The sequence below is a fragment of the Lactuca sativa genome, chromosome 5 (genome assembly GCF_002870075.4).
Source record: "Lactuca sativa cultivar Salinas chromosome 5, Lsat_Salinas_v11, whole genome shotgun sequence".
In the NCBI taxonomy this organism is placed as follows: Eukaryota; Viridiplantae; Streptophyta; class Magnoliopsida; order Asterales; family Asteraceae; genus Lactuca; species Lactuca sativa.
This window is the reverse complement of record NC_056627.2, coordinates 75,775,623-75,800,336: the sequence shown is the minus strand read 5'-3', so window position 1 is coordinate 75,800,336 and position 24,714 is coordinate 75,775,623. Positions and strand designations below refer to the sequence as shown.

Below are 24,714 nucleotides of genomic sequence, written 5' to 3'. Positions count from 1 at the left end.
TAGTAGGTACTTGATGAGGGTCAATCACAAATCAGCTTTAACTTTGGAGGGTGTTGAACCAGAAAGGGTGAACATGAATTGGCGCACGAGGGATAATCATGTTGACTATGGAGTTTTTTGCATGCGTCATATGAAGACATATATGGGAGATAAAATAGTAAATTGGACATGTGGATTGCCAAAAGAATTAAAACAACAACAAAGTATGTTAAACGATTTACGCATTAAGTATTTGACAAAGATAGTATTGAGTGACGCAAACACACACAAGTTAAAAATCATTGCACAAACAACTAAGTTTGCAAAAAAGACTAATGAAGAAATAAAAGATTTTCTCGACAAGGGATGAGAAAAAAGGGGAGAAAGGATATAGTACTTCAAAGATTGGAAAAAGAAGTGTAAAACGTAAAACTTAGTTTTCAATTCATTATTAGTATACGTTTAGATGCACTTTAATTTCTTTAAGAACACATACATGCTTGTTATGTTACAATTTTATGTTAGTGTCTATATCAAATATAATGAACTTTACTAAATACTTATAAGATGTTTATATTTTCATGTGAATGTCTACATGTATGTTATACAATTACATAATTACATGTTTTAGTAAAAATATGATATTGGTGTGTGGGTGGGGGGAAGTGATTATATTTCTACTCTGAATAAAGAATTGAAAGTACATTGTCATTTCATACATTTGCTTCATTTCTTTTGGTCTAAATGATTAAATGTTAATGTAATAACAATACAATATATGTACAAAATTTACATTATTTATATGTTAACCTTGTGAAAATTTTATTTGTAAGATTAACTATGTGAATTACAGTACATATTATAACATGTATATTTTATATGTGAGGTTCACAACGTGAATTATGATACATATAGATCATTAAAACAATTAATAGTTGAGATTCACAATGTGAATTAAATTACATTAAGACAATCTTTAACATGAAAAATTTTATATATGAGATTATCAATGATAATTAATATACATAAATTAAATCATTAGCATGTAATTTTTATTAGAAAATATTTAAAAAACTAAGAATAAAAAAATATCTTTAACCAAAAACAAAAAATTTGAAAAAAATATATTCTATTATTAGAAATAAACTCTAAAATAATTAATATCAAAATTAACATCAATATTTCAACATTTCTATCCATTGAATGATCATTACAAATATCAAATCTTATTTTACTCGTCTTAAAAAGAAAAAAAAAATAGAATTAGCCTTCTGTAACCTCAGATTCTAAATCAGACTTCTTAAACCTTAAAATGCATCTCCTAGCATTGTTATTTTGTTTATGACATAAACTAGACAACCTAGTACCCTTTTTAGATTTCTCAATCACTTTCTCTCTAGTGCTCTTGATTCTTTTACCACTAGCACATCCCTTGTTTCTGATCCGCTCTGGATTACGAATGTTGATAACATCAGGTATTGCAGCTCCAATAAGTTTTTCAATGTGAACTGATCTACTCGAAGATGCCCTTGATGAGGTACATAAAGGAATACCACTATCAACTTCCTGAAGTTGCTTTATATATTTAGCCAACTCATCCTCATTATTTGCTATCTTGTTAATAGACAAACGAAGAATAGCATATGCATATTGAATCAAACATTCATTTTTACTGCCTTTATGAGGATATGAGTACTTTTTTCTCAACAATCCATCAGCTATGATATCTTTTCCTCATCTCCTCAAAATGAAATTTGATGGAATTTCATCTTACTCTTTCATATTTAATATGAAAAACATATGACGACATAACAATCTATCCTGGACAAAAAGCATGCAGCTACAACTGATGTTAATGCTATCACCCCTTCTACTAAATACAACCTACAAAATTATCATTAATAAAAAAAATTAATATGTGAATAAGAAATTCTATCTCATATTATTCGATAAAAATTATACACATTAACATCAATTCACATTATTAATCAACAGGACATTAGAAATCATAATACTATAATATAAATATGTACTTCAAATCAAATTCACAAAAAAAAACATATTCAATACTAATCTAATGAAAAGTACAAACCAATTTATAACTCTATAAAAATTCACACTATTAATTAGCAAAACATCCTACATTCACAGTGTGAATTTTGAAACTACATTTTATATTTAATAAACTGTATTAGGACAAAGAGACATACCTTGTAACGAGTATTAGGACAATGAGAAGTAAGACTATTTCGATAAAAGTCATCAGATTCTTCATCCTCATTCACATTTTTATCAATCAACTTTTTTTCTTCTTATCTCTCAAAGAATAAACTTCACTTTCATCTTCAATAACTACAGATTCTTGAACACAGTAAAACATATATTTATATAACTCTTTCTGAATGTCCAAGAAAATATTATGTGTATAAATTTCCGATGCATGCTTTTCAATAGCCAAAGGAGTCCTTAGCTTGGGGGTAGTAGTTGTGGACTGATAATCTAATAAAGATTGATGATGCCTTTGCTTCTCCATTGCACTATCAAACGACATCATGAACTTCACCAAATTTGATTTATGATGCAAAAAATGTGAGAAAGCATTATTCAGACTCTCTAATATTGAAGTAGTTCGCATCAAACCAGAAAGTTCAAGATCTCTCATAAAAGCTGGAATCCATACATCCCTTATTTTAAAAATAGACCTTAACCAGTCATTTTCTTTTTGATGAAACTTATCTAACATTGTTGACCATGAACTATCAAAATCTTGTGGAGAACATTGAAGATTCCATATAATATCAAAAAATGTCTTCTGGAAGTCCGAATGGTTATAAACATCGATAGGAATCTAAAAAAAAAGAAACACATAAGAATCATTACATATGTTGAATATTTGATGTAATTAATATTAATATACCATTTGGTTCACATTATAAATTCACAGTGTGATTTATGATTTAGATTTGTTACTTTCATCATATGAAAATTTACAGTGTGAATTCACTATATGCTTTATGATCTATATGGTTATAAACATATATAGGAATCAAGAAACAAAAACTATACCCTTTTCCTCAAGTTTTTGAGTGATGTGCCACATGCATAGTCTATGCTTCGATTCAAGAAAAACAAAATTAACAGCTTTCTTCATTGATGAATCCCGATCTATTACAATCATCATGGGAGGCTTGACAAATGCTTTACGAAACACTTCAAGCAACCACACATATGCATCTGCTATCTCACGAGCTAGTAAACCAGCAGTAAAAGTAACACAATGCTTGTGGTAGTCAACTCCAGTAAAAAGAACAAATACCATAGAATACCTGAATTTTTTATAGGTATTATTAAAAAGAACAAATACCATAAAAAACAAATGAGGATTATGAATTACTTGTTTGTTTGATAAGTAGCATCAAAAGATAGTACATCTCCAAATTCCTTATAGTTGGCTTTCGAAGTATCATCAGCCCAAAAAAGTCTAGTAAGATGATCATCAACATCTTTTTGAACCTCAGATGAAAAATTAGAGAAACACAATTTTCTGTTTGTCAATATATCCACAACCATTTGGGAATCTTTGACACCAATTTTACAATTCAAATCTCTATGAAATTTTTTAAAGTCAACTACAGTCCCTCCCCTATAATCAAAGCCACCCTTCATACTACTCACCAAGTTATAAGCTTTTGAAGCACCAATGTTACAAGTACCAACCTTATGTATAAAGGATTCATCAAGAAAATCCATTGTCCTATTAATCCTTTATAGGTGCAACTGATCTTGAGCAACAAGCTCATGGTTGTGATCTTCAACAAACACATAAATGTAGAACATTAAAGAACATCAGAGATTTTTGAACTTTGAAAGAGCAGGGCATCCGTTCTTCGTAGAAGAAGTTCTCATTCTCTTAACATCTGAAAATTTCACATTAACATTTTCATTCTTGAATGACTCCGTGAAACTAGATCTACTACATGTCGAATATATATTATGAATTGTGCTATCATTGTATCTTTTTTTGACTTGACATATTCACATCAAAACCACATTCTTGACCATAAGTCTTATAAAAGTCAAGAATGAATCAAACAACAATCCTTTGAAAGGCTTCTTATGTATCAACTTATCATAAGGAACAAGCTTAAAACTTCCAGTATTATAGAGCTCAAAATCAAAACTATAACGAGAATTACTGCTATTTGAATGATCAATATTCATACTTGAAGATGATTGATCATGAACTGCAAAACTAAACAAAACATCTATTTCATTACATTATATAAAATGTGAAATTTATATTAAGAAAAAAAACTTACGTGATTGTTCATTAATAATTGAATGCAAATATGAACAAGAATTACTATCATTTGAATGATCAGTATTCATATTTGAAGATGACTGATCATGAACTGCAAAACCAAAAAAAAACATATATTTTATTACATTACATAGAAAATGTGAAATTAATATTAAGAAAAAAAAACTTACGTGATTGTTCATTAATAGTTGAATGCAAATCTGAACAAGAATTCAAAGAACTCATAATGAATCATCAGTAACCTAGAGTTTATATACAGATTAAAAATTTAGAATTGATAATTATACAAAAAAGGAAACAAATAAACAAGATAATCACAAAACTTTAAAATATATGCACAAGATAAGATAAGATTCTCAAAATTACTAAAAGTTTGGAAAAAACATAAATGTCAGAAGATGCACAAGATATAATTGATTATTTAAATGTCGAATATGCATTACAGACGAATGATTACAAAAACGGTCGAATGAAAAGCAGTAACATCAAACGCAAATTCAACATACGACATAAAAATAGCAAATTAAAAATAAAAACATAACAATTTGAAGATTAAACAGTAAAATCAACAGAATTTGACAATAGATGATTACAATAACAATAAAAATAAGTTGATAAACAATGCATCGTAATTGACCTAATAATCATAAACGAAAGATGAATAGATATTAAAAATACCTGATTATTAGCTGAAATCTGAAGAAACTATTAGTAAAGTGGATGAAAAAGGTTGATTTCGAAGAACAGCCGAGATTTTGGATCGATCGATGAAGGACAGTGACAGAAGACGCTAATGGAGACAAACAAAACATTGGATTAGACGTTGAACTTACCAAAATGCCCCTCCATGTTTTTTTTGTTTAATTAAGGATTAATGGCCAAGATTAAAAGAAGATAGATGGTTAAGATGGGTTCGTTGGTTCTTTGATGCATATTGGTTCTCTATTGAACTTTTCCATATATATATATATATATATATATATATATATATATATATATATATATATATATATATATATATATATATATATATATATATATATATATACTATCTTATAAAAGAAATCTAACTATTTCTAAAAATAGATTGATTATAATAATAATATTCTTTTAAGACGTCCAAATGATGAAGCTGATAGTACAAGTAACTATTAATAAAATAATATTAAATTTTAAACAAATTTTGAATTCAAATATTTATCATCAAATCTTCTTATATTTCTCAGCAATTTGATATGGTTCCCTCAAATCCTGGATTCATTCAAATTTTGAACCCTTTTAGATATCCTTAAATTTAGCATGTTGATTTAAATATCCCTTCAATCGCATATACATCTTTGTTCCCTCCTCTGCTATAAAGCCCACCATTCTTGAACAAAAAATGACTCCATCTCCCAAATAACACCATAGTTTGATTAGTTTGTCTTCGACATTTACTTTCTTTTGTAACATAACATTTTTATAGAGGAAACATATCACCGAAAGAATTTACACGCCCCGCCGCTTTGCGCGGGTACACTGCTAGTGTGTGTGTGTATATATATATATATATATATATATATATATATATATATATATATATATATATATATATATATATATATATATATATATATATATATATATATATATATATATATATATATTAATTGAATAACCAAAATTATAAGCCTGTAATTATGGAATTGCATTAATATCTTTTGCAAATTATAAATACTTATTTGACCTATGTAAAATTAGATCATACTCAAATTCTCCTGATGCCGTCATCTCCGTATTGCCGTTGGGAATCACCACATCGAATAGATGACAACCTTATTTTCCTCCCGTCATATTCCTCTCCTCGAAATATTCCTTACGTTAATCAAGGTCAAAAGATCAAGATATCGATTACATTCAAGCAACAAAAAAAGTTTAAATTCTGAGAAATTTGATTCCAAAAGTGAAGATTTAAAGTAATTATGCAACAATTGGCAAGTATGTTGAAGAACAAGCACGATTTTGGTTGGAGCTTGTTGGATGACAACAATCAACGCTAGTGGAGGTGATGATATTGAACTTTGTCTATGAACTTTTTAACAATAATCTAATAACTTTTCCCTTTTGAATCTTATGTGTATTTTTTTTGTGACATACACGTAATTAAAGACAGACTTTAAGGTTTTTTGTTTTCTTATGAGGCTCTTACATATAGAATTCATTGGTGTTGTTATTACACTAGCTACCAATAAGACTAATCTTAAAGAATTAACATTGATTCTTAAAAGAGTGAATTCTTATTCTTAAAGATTTAACATATGCTAGCTAATGGTGGTGATTTGCGATAATGAAGTCATGATGGTTGCATTTTTATGCAGATAGATGGAAGGAAAGGATGGTGATGTGGGTGGTAATCGATATCAATCAAAGAAAGTAGAAAAACAAAAAGTTTTAGACGTTGTATTCTTCAAGAATGCTCAAGTTCTTAAAGAATTCTTCAGTTATATAAATATTTTTTTAGTGTTATAGTCTTATAGAGATAGAACACTATATTTTTCAAGAATTGCTTCACTTTTATAAAAACATTACCGTGCTATAGAGATAGAACAATTCAAGTATTCAAGAATTCTTCACTTGTATAAATAATTAAATTTGTTAAGTCGATTCTTAACCCTAAATTTTACAAGAATATTTGATTTGTTGTTAAGTAAACTGATTCTTAATCCTTACTCCATAAAAATCAAGTTTAAGTAAGATTGAACACTAAAATCTAGAAGAAATTCTGATTGTCATTTATTATTTATTTCAAAATTCTCTGACTGTTTTTCTTGGAAATGTATGATTTTCATTACCATATTATATTTTTTTTTATTTGATTTGATTTTTCTTAATTAAATTAACTTGGTTGTCTAAAATCACGGTAATTTTCATTTCTCTCTCTTAACAAAATGTTAAATTTGTTATTGTAATTAATTAGTTGTAATTATATAGTATATATTATCTCATGTTAATACCATATACCTTAAGATTACAACCATTAATTCGTTTTAATCTAATGGTTAGAATTTAATCACACATTCACACAATACTTATGATTCACATTTGATCATAACCCTCTTAAATAATGCAATTTATGTATTTGCATTATTTAACATTTAAAGTTTTTATGTGCAAAATCTATCTATCATTCCATCATTTTTTTTATTTACCTATATATCGGTAGATTCAACAAAAATGTTTTCCAACAAAAAAATATTAAAACAAATACATATCACAATAAACTATTAAACTAATACATATCAAATCATAAGAAAATGTTGCCCATTAAAAATGTTGAAATCATAATATGTTAAAAGAACTTACGATATAAAACATTCACCTTATTCCAATTGCATTGAAAAAGTTGAAAACACATTTAAATCAAATATATCATTCTCAAATAGTGCTTATCGTCGAACATATTTTAATATTCATATGATTTGAATATTTTTTGTTGGGCAACGTCTTCTTACAATTTGATATGCATTATTTTAATCATTTTATTGTGATAGGCATTTGTTTATATATATTTTTCTTGGGAAATATCTTCTTTTAAGTATGTAGTATATGGATAAATTTAAAGAAACATGATAGACGCCGTGGATAAATATTGCACATCAAATGTGTTTTGAAGGGTTTTTACTGTTGGATTAGATGTCTAAATTAATAAGTGATTTAGTATAAGTTTGAATTATTAACAAAGTTTTTTTGGTTGTCTTCAAACCTAGTAATTAAATATGATGATATATATATATATATATATATATATATATATATATATATATATATATATATATATATAGAGAGAGAGAGAGAGAGAGAGAGAGAGAGAGAGAGAGAGAGATTGAATTTTTGATTTATTATATGGTTAATAAATAGCAAAGTTTATTAATATGTTATGAAAATAATATATTAATTAAAAATACTAATATTTAATTAATAATTAATCAGAAATTAATTAGATTAAATTTGGAATAAATTGTGTTAACTAAAAGTAGGGGTGAGCAAACCCAAACCAAGAAACCGAGAAACCGACTATAACCGACGAAACCGAAACCGAAAAAACCGAAATCGAAGCAAAACCGACGGTTCGGGTTTGAATTTTTTAAAAACCGAAAAGCCTGGTTCGGTTTCGGTTTTTACTCAGAAACCGACCCATTCAACCCGAGAAACCGACCCATACTTAAAACCGACAAACCGCCCCAAGAAACCGACCCATCCAACCCAAGAAACCGACTCATACTTGATTGTTTTTTGGTTGTAATAGACTATTTCAGGCTTTGGTTGTAACTTGTAATAGACTATTTGTTGTAAGACTCATGTTTTTTGAAGTATTTAACTTAAATTTGGTGTTTTTTGAAATATTTAACTTGTTGCTTCATTTATGGAAAATGAGGTAAAACCCAAAACCCATGGGTTTAAACCCAGAACCCGTGAAGGTATGGGTTGAACCCAAGAAACCGAAAAACCGTCCAAACCGACCTTGGAACCCGAGAAACCGAATCGACCAGAAACCGATCCTATTGGGTTCTGAAAACCAGAAACCGGCCACTTATGGGTTGGGTTGGGTTTGGGTCCAAAACCGACCCAAACCGACCCATGCACAGCCCTAACTAAAAGTGCAAGGGTTAAAGTGCAATTGTTTAATAGTTGAACAAGGAAAAGTCTAGAGCCTTCCTTGGAAGGAGGTAGACGAAATTAGGGTAATTTAGGGTATCTAGAATATTTTTTGAAAATAAATAGGAAGTTGGATAATTACCAAATTGAATAAATATTATTTTGTTTATTTAGGGTTATCTAGGGTTTCCAAGTTGCACTATATAATGACTCATATCCTTCACTTTTTGGCCAACCACTACTCTTACTCTAAAGAAGGCAAAAATCATCACCTTTCTCCTCTCTCAAAAGCTTCTTGTTGATAGTGTTGAGTATGAACCATCAGACGCAAGAAATTTGTGTTGGTAGCTGATATTGCCATATTTATACACATTTTTAGGCAATATTTTAGTACATTTTACTTAATATTTTGGTTATATGTATAGATATGTGGTACTTATTGAACTGAATTGAATTTTCCAGCCAAAAGGAACACTCTTGAAGAATGGGGACTAAAATTGACAATAATTGGAACTTTGGAGGAAGGAAGCTTACAAGAAGAAAAATCCCAGCGAAAAACCCAAATCACGACGTGGCCATCACATTCACGATGTGGAGTGAGTTCTCTAGATGATAAGTGTATGGGAAGTCAGAGTCCCAGGCAAAAAAGGATTTATCTCAAATTCATGACGTGAAATCCTTGTTCACGTCGTGAAGTGCGAAAATTCACAAAACTATAAATACTCATTCACCTCCACGGTTTGAGGGGCAGAGAGGGTTTTTCAGAGATATTTCCGGAGGAGAATAGGCAGAGAAATCGAATTCAAAGCATTATAGGAAGGAGATTAGCTTAAAGATCGAAATATTGAAGAACATATTCTTACATTGATTTGGTATACTTTGATCATGTCAATTTAATTGCATTTGTGTTTGTGTTTTCAGCCATGAGTAACTGAATCTAGTAGCTTTCGTTTAGCTAGATGAAGCTTTAACTCTATGGTTTAGTTTATCAAGTTATGGATTTTAATAGTTGGTTTTCGAGCTTGTGTTTGATTATCTATAACTAGCCTGTTAATATTTGATACTTTGATTGCTTGAATTCAGGTTCTGTGTAGCTTAGTGACCATTAAATTACATGAACTTGTTACATAATAGCTTTGTGACTATTAAATTGCTAAAGTTAGGATCGACCCAATCTTAGATAAGCGATCAAATAACTAACTTAGATGTGTTGGAGAACATAAATTATTACAATAATTGTGTTTATTTAGATAAATCTTACATAACTTATCTACATCGTATAACTAATTTTGTATTTGCTAGTGTATGACCATGCATAGTTTTACATGAATTAGTGAAAACATTAGTAAATTTAGACTTGAAATGCTAATAACATAATATATGATAACCAACTTTAATAATCCATAATTAGTAGCTAACCATATATAACATCCTGAGATTTGGCAGGTATTCCCAAACCCTCTTCTATCATTACCTTGTCATTTATAGTCATTGGGGTTGGAAGTGAAGAGTGAAGATAAGTTTAAGGACCATGTTTGCAAACGTGGGCCAAGATAGAGTACCTTGCACGTACATAAGAGTATGCTAAGCGTACTAAGGTCCGCTTTAGTACGTTGGGCGTAAACTTCAATACGCTGGGTGTACTAATGTCAGGGTGAAACCCTAATATTTAGGGTTTGGGGAATATATAAGCAACATTATGAGCATCAAAACCTCCCTTACCAAAGCCTCCACATATTACATCCGTCCTCCCCAAACCCTAGCCTTTCCTTTGTGTGTTTAAGCTTATTTTGTGTGTTCTTGAGTGCGTTAAGAGGAATATATTGCATCGAAGAGTTGGAGAAGAAGATCAAGATTGTAGATATGAAGTTAGCTTTTGGTCAAGAAGCTCCAAAAGGTATAAATATCCAAATTTTATGTATACATGCATAGATCTCACCATTTTAATTTAATAGAAACATTTCTTGTCCTAAAAGCCATAAGGTGGCGCATGATGTGATTTGGACGAAAAAGGGTTTCCCTTCTAGACTCTTGAGGGGACCGTGAGTGATAAAAATGAGGTCCTATTAGCTGTATTTGTCCCACGCATGGAGAATAATGTCTTAATGGATTAAGACCAAGCATTAAGAACTTTATGGACGTCCAAAGTGATAAAGTTCATGACTTTATGGATCCTAGGCATGTTAGGTCTCTGGATATGAATTTTGGGCTTAAGAACATAAGTCATTAAGCACTTAATAAGGTTTTGAGAAACTGTTGAGTTTGCCCAGCGTAAATCCGGTACGCCCAACGTACTAGTTCAACCACCCCGATGGTGGTCAACATCTGGTCGAGTACTCCCCGCGCACCAAAGTAGTACGCCCCACATACGTCCTATGTTGGGCCTTTGTTTAATGGGCTTCGGATTTTGGGTTAGATATGGTCTAAATGGAATTGGGCATTTTCTGGACTTTGTAAATAAGTTATTTTGGGCCCAATAGTGATAGTGGATCATGGGGTTAGGCCCAATTAGGAAGTTGGGCCCAATATAGTAAATTGGGCCGATAATGGGCTTTATATATGGACTTTCAAGTCAAGGACTTGGTATTTGGGCCTTGACCCAATAAAGAGAATGGACTTAATGAAATATGTAGACATTTAGTCAAGAAGGTTATTTTGGGTATTAACTTAGTATTTATTGTGTAATAGTTTGGGATTCCCAACGAGACAGTATTCAGAGATTTACAGTACTTTAGCACTAGTTGCGAGGTGAGTTATCCTCACTATATCAACAGGGTCTAAGGCACCAAAGTCAGCCCTTTATGGATTGTATCCGGTTATGGCATGATATGCTTATTGGGAATTCCAACTTGTTGGTTGTAGGCCTAGGGTTTTCCATCCTGAGGATGATTGGACCCATAGTATGTTGGCATTCCAACTGATGGGTTAAGGGTCTGGGGTATTCCAACCCGATGGTTGACTGGACCCATAGTATGTTGTTTATGATTAAATGTGTATTGTCATGGGTATGGGTATTTTGGGGGAACTCACTAAGCTTTTGGGCTTACAGTTTCAGTTTATTGTTTCACGTACATCAGGGGATCGCGGCAAGGCGAAGGCGTGATCATACAGCTCCTCGTGTTTTCTTTATGTTTTTGGGAAAACTCTGATATTAGACTATTTTGAAAACAAATTTGTAGTTACTACTCGTTTTTAAATGTTTTGAAAATGTTTTAAATGGGCTTAAATTTTATGGGTGTTACAAGTTGGTATTAGAGCCTTGGTTTGAGTGTATTGGAGGAACATTCGTGTGAATCCAGTCTCAAATCGAGAAAAGATTTTCAAAATGGTTTTCAAAGTAAGTAAAGGAGGATGTGGGGTGTACAATCAGCCAGAGCCAATAAGTAAACCCCAAAATTGATAGGTTTCGAGCTATACATCATTCCTATGGTGTACACGCAAACCCTAATAGCTTTTGGATCTAGTTTGTCTAATGAACATGCAATTGAATATTCAAAGCTATAAACCCTAGATCTAGCATACAATTAATCATATTAACATAAAATAGGGTTTAGATCTAACCTTTGATAGTTATATAGCAATAACAATCTAATCCTTGGCTTTAGAAAGCTTAATGCCTCAAGTGTTGCACCTCTAATGGAGTCACAAACACCACTAAGCAACAAGATGAAGAAGAGAAGAGGAAGGAGGCACCAAAAACGACTAGAAACCCTAATCCAAGTGTTAGCCACGGTTTTGGTGCCTAAGGGTTCCTTATATACTTAGGCTATTAGGGTTATCAAACTAGGAAACCCTAATCTGACTACTTAGGCCCTAAGCAGCCCATGGACCCCTTTAGAATATCCCTTGGACGAATTCCTAATGGGCTTCCCATAGAATTCGTCCAACCTGTATTATTAGGTGATCCATAGCCCAATTGCACTTATCTTATAATTGCAAATCCAGACCACTAAGTTTAATTAATCTCTTTTAGCCACAAAATTAATTCTTAATTAATTCTTGACTAATATTAGTTAAACTATATGTTTTCTCCTTTAATATATTATTCTCATAATATATTAATAAATCATAATTAAACCTTTCTCTCCTTATCTCATCCTACATATTGCTATGGTGAAGGCAACCGAAAAGGACCATGATCATAATCGGGTCAAGTACATACCAAGATAATTATGGAAATAGACACTAATCCAATAGTCTCCCACTTGGATAAGTCTAATAACTATTTTGCATAACTTCAGAACCTGATCAGCAATCATAGCTTTCAAAAGCCGTTGTCAAATCTGATCTTATCACATATGCACGTCCTTTAGATAAAGGATCACATATTCCTCCATTCTCAAGATATCGTATAGACACGAGACATGGATTTTAATCATTCTCTCTATATTGTTTCCCGACATCCAAGTTAGGACGACTAACAACAAACTATAATTGAACACATCAACTTAGTCCCGACTTGGCAAAGCGCTTAGGTGTCATAATTAAATCATCAAAGGGCCCACGGATATTGCTTTTATCCCACTTAGGGTAAAAGGAATGGATAAACTTTGAATCAAATGCTCGCCTGCTCTTACTCAGCAAATCACACACAACAGTATGTTTTGTAACACCAAGTTACTGGTGCTTTTACATATTATCAATGTGCAATCGAATTGTAATTACAACTCACACGTCTCGGTTTCAAGAATATATAATATTATCATCTCACAATCACTCATGATAAAAACCATGAAGTGATTCAAGTGAGCATGGGTTTAATCCAATATTCTAATCTTATCAAAGCACTCATGAATTCTGCAACAAACTTGTGCTATGTATAAATACTCTAGACAATCTACAGACAGACTCATGACAATCTTCTTTCATACCTACTTCCAACGTATAACCGACTATGGAGGTTCGAATAACCCAATTCTTCTGGAAGTCAAAACATGCAGAATGAAACACAATAATAATATTTAATCCTATATGGCCCCAAACCTTTTGAGCATAAATAAAATACTTTCATTCAAACATCATATTGTTTACTCATTATTCATTGTTTACTGTTTCATAAAATCAACTTATTACTTGAATTACAACAATAGCTGTCCCATGCTTCGAGCATGCACACTATGTTTCCTATGGTCCAGGCTTTGTGATATAGATCAATTGAAAACTTTTCCAATGATGCTCATTTCACAATTCCTAATCCTCAACGATACTGTAGGAATACAAGGTTCTTGCCACTACTAGAATATGTTAGATTCTAACATTTTATGCAACAATCCTTTTGTAAAGTCATAGCACAAAAGTCACCAAGACTTGGCTAATGAAAATACAAGGTTCTCTATCAGAAATTGTTACAAAACAATTCTATAGACGTGATGTCTCTCACTCAAAGCACATTCCTTTGAACATCCTTTTTGCATAAAATTTTCTAATCTAGACATAAATTCTTAATTTCCAACTCCCAATATGGAAACATTTCCATATTTGTCATACGACAACTCATTCTTAATAGAATCTTATCTATTCACAATAATGTCAATATGGTCCATCCAACAGTATACTTCCAACTACTCACAAGCAACAAATCCTTGGCGAACCTTAGATCGTCCTTTGATAGTTGTTTAATAATTTCAGTCAAAAACCGTTCCAGTCCCTTTTCCCTCTTCATGCGCTAAGCATTTGGAAAAATTTAGAACGATCAAACATTATAGCATATGAAATCGATCCTATACCCAAAGTGTATGGGACACGATTCATAATGTCTTACATAAAGACGTGATACTTTATCATTCTTTTTCTATAATATTTCTAATTGCCATGTTCTCACAATTTTGATTATGAAAAGGGTTTCCATAATCATAACCAAATTTTGAGAATGCAATTATCCTTTCCATATATAGAATTTCCTCATGTTGAACCATTCCAACATAACATTCATATATATATATATATATATATATATATATATATATATATATATATATATATATATATATATATATATATATATATATATATATATATGACTAAATTTGATTAAAATTCCAGAATCTAAGCCTTTAGATTTGAAATGAAGTATAATATTCTCTCCCTTAATTATAGCAAAACAACTTTTCAACCCTTGCGACTTTGCAAAGTATAACTCTTGTTTTCTATAATTAATATTGCTAACTTGCAATACTTACCATAATAATCATGATCCCACTAACATGATGATTATTTCCTTATTGGCATAACACATATGCTCCCACTGGCTTTGACATGTATTCAAAAAACAATGAAACTTCCAGAAGACAATGCTTATTGAATTCCTTAAGTTCATATTTCTAATACATGATGCTTTGATAATCCTTTATCTAAGCTTCTTAACTTCATACACCTTTTCCTTAGAAGGATTACATGTGTCTCTAAACAAATTCAGAACTTATGTTACCATGTCCCAAATGTTCAGACTAATTTCCAAATCTCACAATTCAAAATATGAAGAGGGATGGTGTAAACATAATCGAATTTGAGAATACAATTTACACAACTACTATCTCCATAAAATCTCTCTTAGTGAAAGCATTTCCTCACAATCATTTTCATGAAGGAGGGAAACCTTATGTCACTTAAATTTTGTAGTGTATGTGTTCCTATCCATATGAATTTTTCCAAAACCAAGGTTTGCGACAAATTCAAGCTCATGTGGACTGAACTTGTTCAATTTTGATTCCTTGCCTCACAGTAGCATGAATGTCCACCATGTCTTCCAAGCAACTCACCCCTACATATCAATGTACTTTCCATTGATAAAGGTGCATTAACTTTATGCCTTCAAATGAGAACTCATAGAACTCACATGCATAATTAACTTAACTGGAATGGCACAAAAATAAGAGTATGACAGGTTATAAACCTCAAGTCACGCATTAGTGATGATCAACTAGGTTTACTCTTGATTTGTTCCTGAACCTTTTCAAGACCATTAAGACTCCCACTTACTCCTTGACATATAATATTCTCTTGTCAAGAAACATTCCTTGACAAAACAAATATTCAAGAGTTAGTGTAGCTTCTTATCAAGTTCAACACTTCATTCAATTGGTCTTAGTTGGTATTTTTCTTAACCAAGACATCACAACTTACCAATTACAAATGTACAAGAATAAGAAACTTTCTTGTTCTACATTTGATAAGTGTTACAAACCTACTTAAGACTTGTCACTCAAGTCACAATCTTGGAGTATGACTCTAAGACTTGATTATGGAACGAAGTATGATTGACTTATTGATTTAACCATTTCCACAATTCTTGATTCCTCTTCTTAGACATACAAGTGCACTAAGACTGACTTAGAGGATCAATTGCTATATGGTTCTCAATCATTAAGACGATCATAAAACACAATAAAAGGTACTCTCCCTTCTTCTTAGAATAAAGAAACTTTTATCTTTCTGCCTACTTGATTCTTCTTATTTGTTCTGCTATTCATTAAAACTCTTCCAATCAACTCAGAATTACACTTATTCTTATAAGTATAATCATATTTACTAAACTTTAGTAAATTATGGCGAATATCTTTATCACTCTTGTGGCGAACTTGATCAACGCACAACCTAGTGTACTTGATCTCCTAGTCCTTCACTTGACACTTTGTCAAAGAATTAGTCTAATTTCCAAATATGAAAGTTTTTTTCATTCATCATAAAATACATGTTGCATGATTCCAGGTTTCTGTTCAATTGAAACTTGAGCGATGTGAGTCTTTCCTTATTTGGTAAATTCTCGACATTTCCACAAACAGCAAAACAAGAATCATATTCAACTCAACATTGCTAAAATACAAACATCCATTTTCACACATGCCATTACAAGGATAAATAAATAAGATAAAACTCAAAATTTATTTTATTGTGGAAAAACTTGTCCTTACAATGTAATTCAACTGAAACCTATGGTATTACACATTCCTAAGCAATTTATTCTAACTCTAAAGTAGTAGCTCAAAAATCTGATCTTCAAATCTATGTGATTGAAATCCATTTCTTCATGATCAGATTCAACACACTTCTTTCTTAAGCTTCCTTTCTTTTCTTCGATCCTGCAAAACATCAAAATGTAATCTTATCACATAATGTATTATGAATCTAGAATAGGCACTTAAAAGGAGCTAGATAGTGGATTTTACCTGAAGTAGAACCATATTCCATGACTCTCCCATCTCTTAGATCTCTCAGGCATTTTGGGCAACTTCATCTCCAATGCCCCTTCTCTTAGTAATAAAAGCAAATGGACTCCTTTGGCACATTACATGGGACAATATCATACTTAGTCCTTTTTGGACTTCCAATGTTGCCAGTGTCCATCGAATCTTGGGAGTTTGATTCACCAGACATATTTGCTTGATCAGCACTCCAAATCATTGTTGATTCAGTAGCTATAAGCACATAAGTGAGACCAATTACGGTCACGTTGTGTTCCATCATATAGTACTCTCTTACGAACTCACTATACGATTCAAGAAGTGACTGAAGAACCCAGTCAACAACCAACTCACCTGAAATCTTGACATCCAACATCCTTAACTGGTCAATGTGTGGCTTTATCTCTAAGACGTGTGCACACACAGGTTTCCCATCTTCGTGTTTATTTGCCAAAAGGGCTTGAGTGAGCTTGAACTTTTCAAGCCTTCGAACTTGTGGGTTAGGGATAAAATTTGAGGAGGTGGAGGAAGTGAAGCATGACTCTCATTTCCTTGAGCATATCTTGGAATGTCATCTTCATTTGGAAAGCTTGTTCAAAGGGATTTGGGAAGACCATTGTAAGATTTAGACATCTACAAAACGGGAGAAAATTCAAGTCAGTTGATAAGAATCCTTGATGTAACACCCAAAATGAAACATCATGGTGAGGATCCAACACAATACTCTACAACCTAGAAAAGGGATGATGTAATCTAGTTGCAGAATATTTGAAGGTAGGTAAATGATGATTTGCCAATTTCCAGCATGAAAAATGAAAATGAGGCTTAAGTTTTAAATGAATTGAAACTCCTAGATCTTTTAAGATTCATTGAACTTTTCAGTGGCATGTTTAATCTCTATTATGCCCTTCAAGTTTGTGACTGGGATGCCAAGGATCACATACAAGGTGTGAATTACCATACGAATCGAGTTGGTGCACTCAATGCTACTATCACCTAATCAATGTGTCGGTCAGCCACACACACTCCATTGATCTATGATAAACATCAAGCCACCCTTCACTACCAATCTCAATCCCAAATTAGTGTGCCGGTTAACCACACACACTCCACTAACGTTTGACAAGGGTAAGAAGTGTAATTCCATGGATTAGCATACGATTTCACATTTTGCCTAAAGTAACTAGAATTTGGGAATTTGTAAAAGCATATAGTTACTTTGTACTTCATTATACTTATAATGGAAGGTTTCGTCCTATCCTACCTGTTCGGCTAATGACCCTCCACTAGTCAAGAGTGTGGTGGGTAAGAGTGGATACCCACTCAATTGCCATTTTATAGACAATTTCCTTAAACACCCCTTATAGACCAGCTCTGTGAATGAAGCCTACTAACGGTAAGACTATCTGTTTACTCATATATATATATATATATATATATATATATATATATATATATATATATATATATATATATATATATATATATATATATATATATATATATACACACACATACATACATACATATATAGTATAGGGTGTATTTTACACTTTTAAAATACTAGGTGGTTTAATTTAATAAATTATACTTTTAATTTAATTAAATGTAAACCAAAACTTTATGATTTTATTAAATCTCTTTTAATTATACACTTTAATTAATTAACAAAACCACAAGGGTGTAATTTGAAGTTTTCAAAATACTAGGGTTTTAGAATTTAACATTTCAAAATTACACGTTTAATCAACTTTAAAATTCCAAAACTTGAGGACAAATTTTTAAACTTTTTTATAACATTAGGGTTTAGAATTTAAATATTTCAAAATTAAACTTTTAATCAGAATTTATATTCCAAAACTTGAGGGCAAGTTTTTGAAACTTTTCAAAACATTAGGGTTTAACTATTTAAATTTCAAAAACAAAAATTTTAAATTCAAATTTAAACTATAAAACCTAAAGGGGAAAATTGAAACTTTTTCACAAGATAATTCAAATCTATATTACTAATCAATCTTTATCTAATAAAACAAAAGATTATCTAAATTCTAACAATTATCTTCTATTTTGGCAAGGATAATCTCCAAATATTGATAAAATTCAGATTTTATTAATTAAAAACTTTTTAGGTAATTATCCAAAGCCAAAACAGATCAAAATCCCGCAAAATTTGGTATCTGCGACTTAGCCTCGTCGAGTTCCCAATGGACTCGGCGAGTTCAGCAATGGACTCGGCTAGTCCAATCCCCAGAAACCAAAAAATTTCGATTTTAAGCCTGAAGAATAAACTATAACATCAAATACATCAAACAAACAGCCCTAGGCTCTGATACTACTGATGGGTTTCGAGCTATACATCATTCTTATGGTGTACAAGCAAACCCTAATAGCTTTTGGATCTAGTTTGTCTAATGAACATGCAATTTAATATTCAAATCTATAAACCCTAGATCTAGCATACAAGTAATCATATTAACATAAAATAGGGTTTAGATCTAACCTTTGATTGTTATATATCAATAACAATCTAATCCTTGGCTTCAGAAAGCTTAATGCCTTAAGTGTTGCACCTCTAATGGAGTCATTAACACCACTAAGCAACAAGATGAAGAAGAGAAGACGAAGGAGGAACCAAAAATGACTAGAAATCCTAATCCAAGTGTTAGCCACGTTTTTGGTGCCTAAGGGTTCCTTATATACTTAGGCTATTAGGGTTATCAAACTAGGAAACCCTAATCTGGGCTGCTTAGGCCCTAAGCAGCCCATGGACCCCTTTAGAATATCCCTTGGATGAATTCCTTATGGGCTTCCCATAGAATTAGTCCAACCTATATTATTAGGTGATCCATAGCCCAATTGCAATTATCTTATAATTGCAAATCCAGACCACTAAGTTTAATTAATCTCTTTTAGCCACAAAATAAATTCTTAATTAATTCTTGACTAATATTAATTAAACTATATGATTTCTCCTTTAATATATTATTCTCATAATATATTAATATATCATAATTAAACCTTTCTCTCCTTAATTCATCTTACATATTGCTATGGTGAAGGCAACCCAAAAGGACCATTCTCATAATCGGGTCAAGTACATACCAAAATAGTTATGGACTTAGACACTAATCCAACAAAAATACCATACAGTTATTTGATTATGTGATACGTTAGAACATCATGCTAGTACTAGGCTAGGGATTTTCAGAAATTCCATGATAGACTTGCCTGATTACATGATGCCTGCTAGCCTAGGGTTTCCTTTGTATGAGAATAACATCATTACTATAGTTGCTTAGTGTATGCAGCACTACCATACATAATTAAGATCTTATAGCCAAAGAATGTTTGATTTGGCCTTCTGTTCTGTTCTTATTGATTACAGGCTTAGATTAGGATCACTTATTCGAAAGTCTATAAGGTCAAGCGTTATGTTTGACTAGCATACACTAGTGTTGTAGGGTTGGTGGAAGTTTTATAAATGGGTGGGTTGTGTGAGGCCGATAGGTCAGTTGTGAGACAGTTAGCTATCCTCTAGGAGTGAGGTTGAGCGACCACCATATGCATGTATATTGTTAGGGTGTTGTGATGATACTTGAGATAAATATGGGTAGGTGTGGAAGGTAGTATGAGCCCGTACTAGTGAAAGCACAGGACCCGTACGCGTAGCAAGGAAGTCACAACCCCTATGGTTTATTCGGGAGTTGGTTCCCCAATATTTGTGCAGATTGTATGATATCTTCCTGTTATATTTTCAGTATGATGGTTACGAGGCGTTTTGTGACTGGATCCGGATCGAGATCAGGGCAGGGTGATCAGGAGACCCCAACAGCACCTGAGGTTATCGGCCACAAGGGGCTAGTGTTAATAGAGGATTGAGTCAGGGAGATCATCCGTGAGGAGGTTTTCAAGATTGTACAGGGTCAGATTCTGGAGCTGTTTGGGTCTATCAAGACCGTTATGATGGAGTACTTCGATGACAAATATGCAAGCCTTATGGAGACGACTGCCGCTGCAGCTGCATCAGCTGTAACAGCGGCAGGAAGAGGAGTAGGATCCGGTCGGTGCTTCCAGTACAAGGACATCAATAACACGAAGCCCCCTACTTTTGATGGGACTCAGGACCCCATCAAGGCTATGAGGTGGGTTTCTGATGTGGAGGGGTGTTTCTTTACTTGATCGTGTCCTACTAACCAGAAGGTTAGGTGTGCTCTGAACCTGCTAAGGTCCGGGGCCAAGGACTGGTGGAGATTGAAGACAGGATCATACATTGATGATCACAGGGCTGCTGTTACTTGGGAGCAGTTCAAAGATATGTTCAGCATCCGATACATTCCATGGGTTGAGAGGGAACGTTTGACTTAGGAGTTTTTGAGTTTGAGACATGATGGGGAGTCGGTCACGGAGATCACCCGTAAGTTTATAGAGAGGTCGATGTTTGGCCCAGAGTTTGCTTCCGAGCATGCTCAGATGACTCTTTATCTGAGCATGCTCAATACTAACATCTGACAGTTTGTGTCTACCCAACGATGTGATACTCTTTTGGATTTATAGGAGGCCGCAAGGCAGCGTGAGTTGGAGTTCGAGTTGTAGTTGAGGGAGTAGCGGCAGGCCCTAACACAGTCGCAGTCGGCACCGAAGTGGTCTAAGACCACTGATACTAGGATTGGGGGACAGTTAGGCCACACTTGTTGGAAGTGCGGAAAGGCTCATTCAGGGACGTGTCGATCAGGAGTGGGTGCCACCGATGTGGCAAGCCATCTGGACAGGGATTGCAGGCGACAAACTCTGGCTTCTAGAGTCAGACTTTGTTATCATTGTGAGCAAGTGGGCCATGTGAAGGCCCAATGTCCTTTTCTATCCACCAAGACGGCTCAGGCTCCAGCGCCGACTACATTGAGGATTGTAGATGGGAGGCCAGTTAAGGCAGGGCCTCCGAAGGCTCAGGGGCATGCCTTCCAGCTTACGGTCGAGGAGGCCAGGGCAGCACTGGATGTGGTTGCTGGTATGTTTCTATCTTTTATCTCATTTATTATATTTGTTTTAAGCTTATCTATTGTACTTGTGATTAGGTACATTTTTAGTGAACTCCTTGCTTGCATTGGTTTTTTGAATTGGGGGCAAGTCGGTCGTTTGTATCTTAGACTTTCAGTAGGGAGTTCAGTGTGCCAGTAGGTGAGCTAGAGTGTCAGTTGCGAGTCTCTATTGCCAATGAGCATGGGGTTTCTACTTCTTCAGTCTACCGACGATGCGAGTTGGAGATCTTCAGAGTATCCTTTTCGATAGACTTGATTCCTATTCCTATGGGGGAAGTGTGCTTGATTGTGGGGATGAACTGGCTTAGTAGATTTGGTGCCATGATAGATTGAGAGGGCCCACAGGTGGTAGTTCAAACCCCAAGTGGGGGAGAACTAATGGTATATGGCGAGGGCACCAAAGTGGGAGCATGGTTCTGTTCAGCTACCAGGGCTCGACAGTATATTCAGCACGAGTGTGCGGGTTATCTGGAGTATGTGGTGGATATGCAAGCCAGGGATCAGATTTCAATTTCAGAGGTTCTAGTAGTCAGGGAGTTTGTTGATGTGTTTCCAGAGGAGTTGCCAGGGATACCTCCGGAGAGGAAGGTCGAGTTTCGAATCGACTTGGTGCCGGGTGCGGCCTCTATCGCTAAGGAGCTGTACCGGTTGGTGCCACCTGAGATGTAGGAGATGTCATCATAGCTGTAGGAACTGTTGGGCAAGCAGTTCATTCGACCTAGTAGTTCTCCATGGGGAGCACCGATCATCTTCGTCAAGAAGAAGGACGGTTCGCACTGGATATGCATTGATTATAGGGAGTTGAACAAGTTGACGATGAAGAACCATTATCCACTCACGAGGATAGACGTTCTATTTGATCAGTTACAGGGTGCATCTAGGTTCTCCAAGATAGATTTGAGGTCGGGGTTTCATAAAGTCCGGGTCAGAAAGGAGGACGTGGAGAAGACCATGTTTCAGACTCGTTATGGTAATTACGAGTTTGTGGTGATGCCATTTGGGCTCACCAATGCGCCAACAGTATTCATGGACCCGATGAATCAGGTCTGCAGACTGATGCTAGATCGCTCGGCCGTAGTGTTTATTGATGATATCTTGGTACATTTCAAGACCCGAGAGCAGCACGAGGAGCACCTCAGGGAGTTATTATGAGTTCTGAGACGAGAATGATTGTATGCTAGGTTCTCGACATGTGATTTTTGGTTACGAGAGGTCCAGTTCCTCGAACATCTCGTTAACCAGGAGGGGATTCTGGTCGATCCGGCCATAATCGAGGCAATTATGTAGTGGGAGGTGCCAAGATCTCCTTCAGACATTAGTAGGTATCTGGGATTACCAGGGTACTACCGGAGATTTATACGGGATTTCTCCAAGATTGCAGTACCCCTCACTCGTATGACGAGGAAGCGGATAGATTTCCGATGGGGCCCTAAGCAAAAGAGGGTGCTTGAGACCCCTCAGTCAGCGGTTGTGCGAGGCTCAAGTTTTGACACTCCCGGAAGGAGTTGAGGATTTTGTGGTGTTCTGTGATGCAACCATCATAGGCCTTGGGGCTGTCTTCATGCAGAGAGGACGAGTGATAGCCTACTCATCGCGGAAACTGAAGCCACATGAGACGAGATACCATACGCATGAGTTAGAGCTGGGAGCGCTGGTGTTCACTCTCAAGATATGGAGACGTTATCTATATGGGGTTTATTGTACCATATATGCGGATCACAAGAGCTTGAGACACATCATGGATTAGCCGAACCTAAATATGAGGTAGCGTAGGTGGCTGGATGTAGTCGAGGACTACGATTGCAAGATCCTTTACCACCCCGGTAAAGCGAATGTGGTGGCGGATGCCTTGATCCGCAAGTCAGCTACGTTTTCTACTCCAGCGATATGTATGAGGATAGCGGTGGATTCTCCGCTTCTGAGTTTGACCAGAGATGCTCACGTCGAGGGCATACGACCTAAGAACTGGAAGATGGAGAGGATCGGGGGTGAGAACACTCGGTTTCTATAGGATAGCCAAGGATTATTGACCCAATGTGGTCGGGTATGGGTTCCGATGTCTGGTGGGGTCAGATAGACAGTCATGGAGGAGGCTCATAAGTCTCATATCTCTATTCACCCCGGGGCCACCAAGATGTACAGAGACCTAAGTTTGAGTTACTGGTTTCCATGTATGAACCAACAAATCGCTTGGTACGTCGAGAGGTGCTTGACCTATAGGATGGTCAAGGCCGAGCATCAGAGGCCGCATAGTATGATGTAGCCCGTGGAGATTCCCATTTAGAAATGAGAGCAAATCACGATGGATTACATTATCAAACTGCTGAGGACGACGAAGGGGTTTGATGCTATATGGGTTATCGTAGATCGATTGACCAAGAGTGCGCATTTCATGGATATACGGGAGAGTTCTTCCGCCGAGAAGTTGGCCAACGTGTATGTTTGCAAGATCATCGCTCGTAATGGGGTTCCAGTCTCCATTGTTTCCCACCGAGATGTTAGATTTACCTACCGTTTCTGGCAGAAGTTCTACGAGGAACTGGGCACGTAGCTGCACTTTAGT

At 34.3% G+C, this 24,714-nt stretch overlaps 1 protein-coding gene across 1 annotated transcript; it reads right to left on the bottom strand.

The window, feature by feature from the left end:
* Positions 1 to 1,242: 1,242 nt before the first annotated feature.
* Positions 1,243 to 3,729, bottom strand: LOC111907993 (protein FAR1-RELATED SEQUENCE 5-like). Its single transcript, XM_023903802.1, has 6 exons — positions 3,374 to 3,729; positions 3,110 to 3,305; positions 2,312 to 2,827; positions 2,190 to 2,255; positions 1,754 to 1,863; positions 1,243 to 1,651 (listed from the first exon to the last, which is right to left on the bottom strand). The coding sequence occupies exons 1-6, from the start codon at positions 3,727 to 3,729 to the stop codon at positions 1,243 to 1,245; spliced, it is 1,653 nt and encodes a 550-aa protein (XP_023759570.1).
* Positions 3,730 to 24,714: the final 20,985 nt, after the last annotated feature.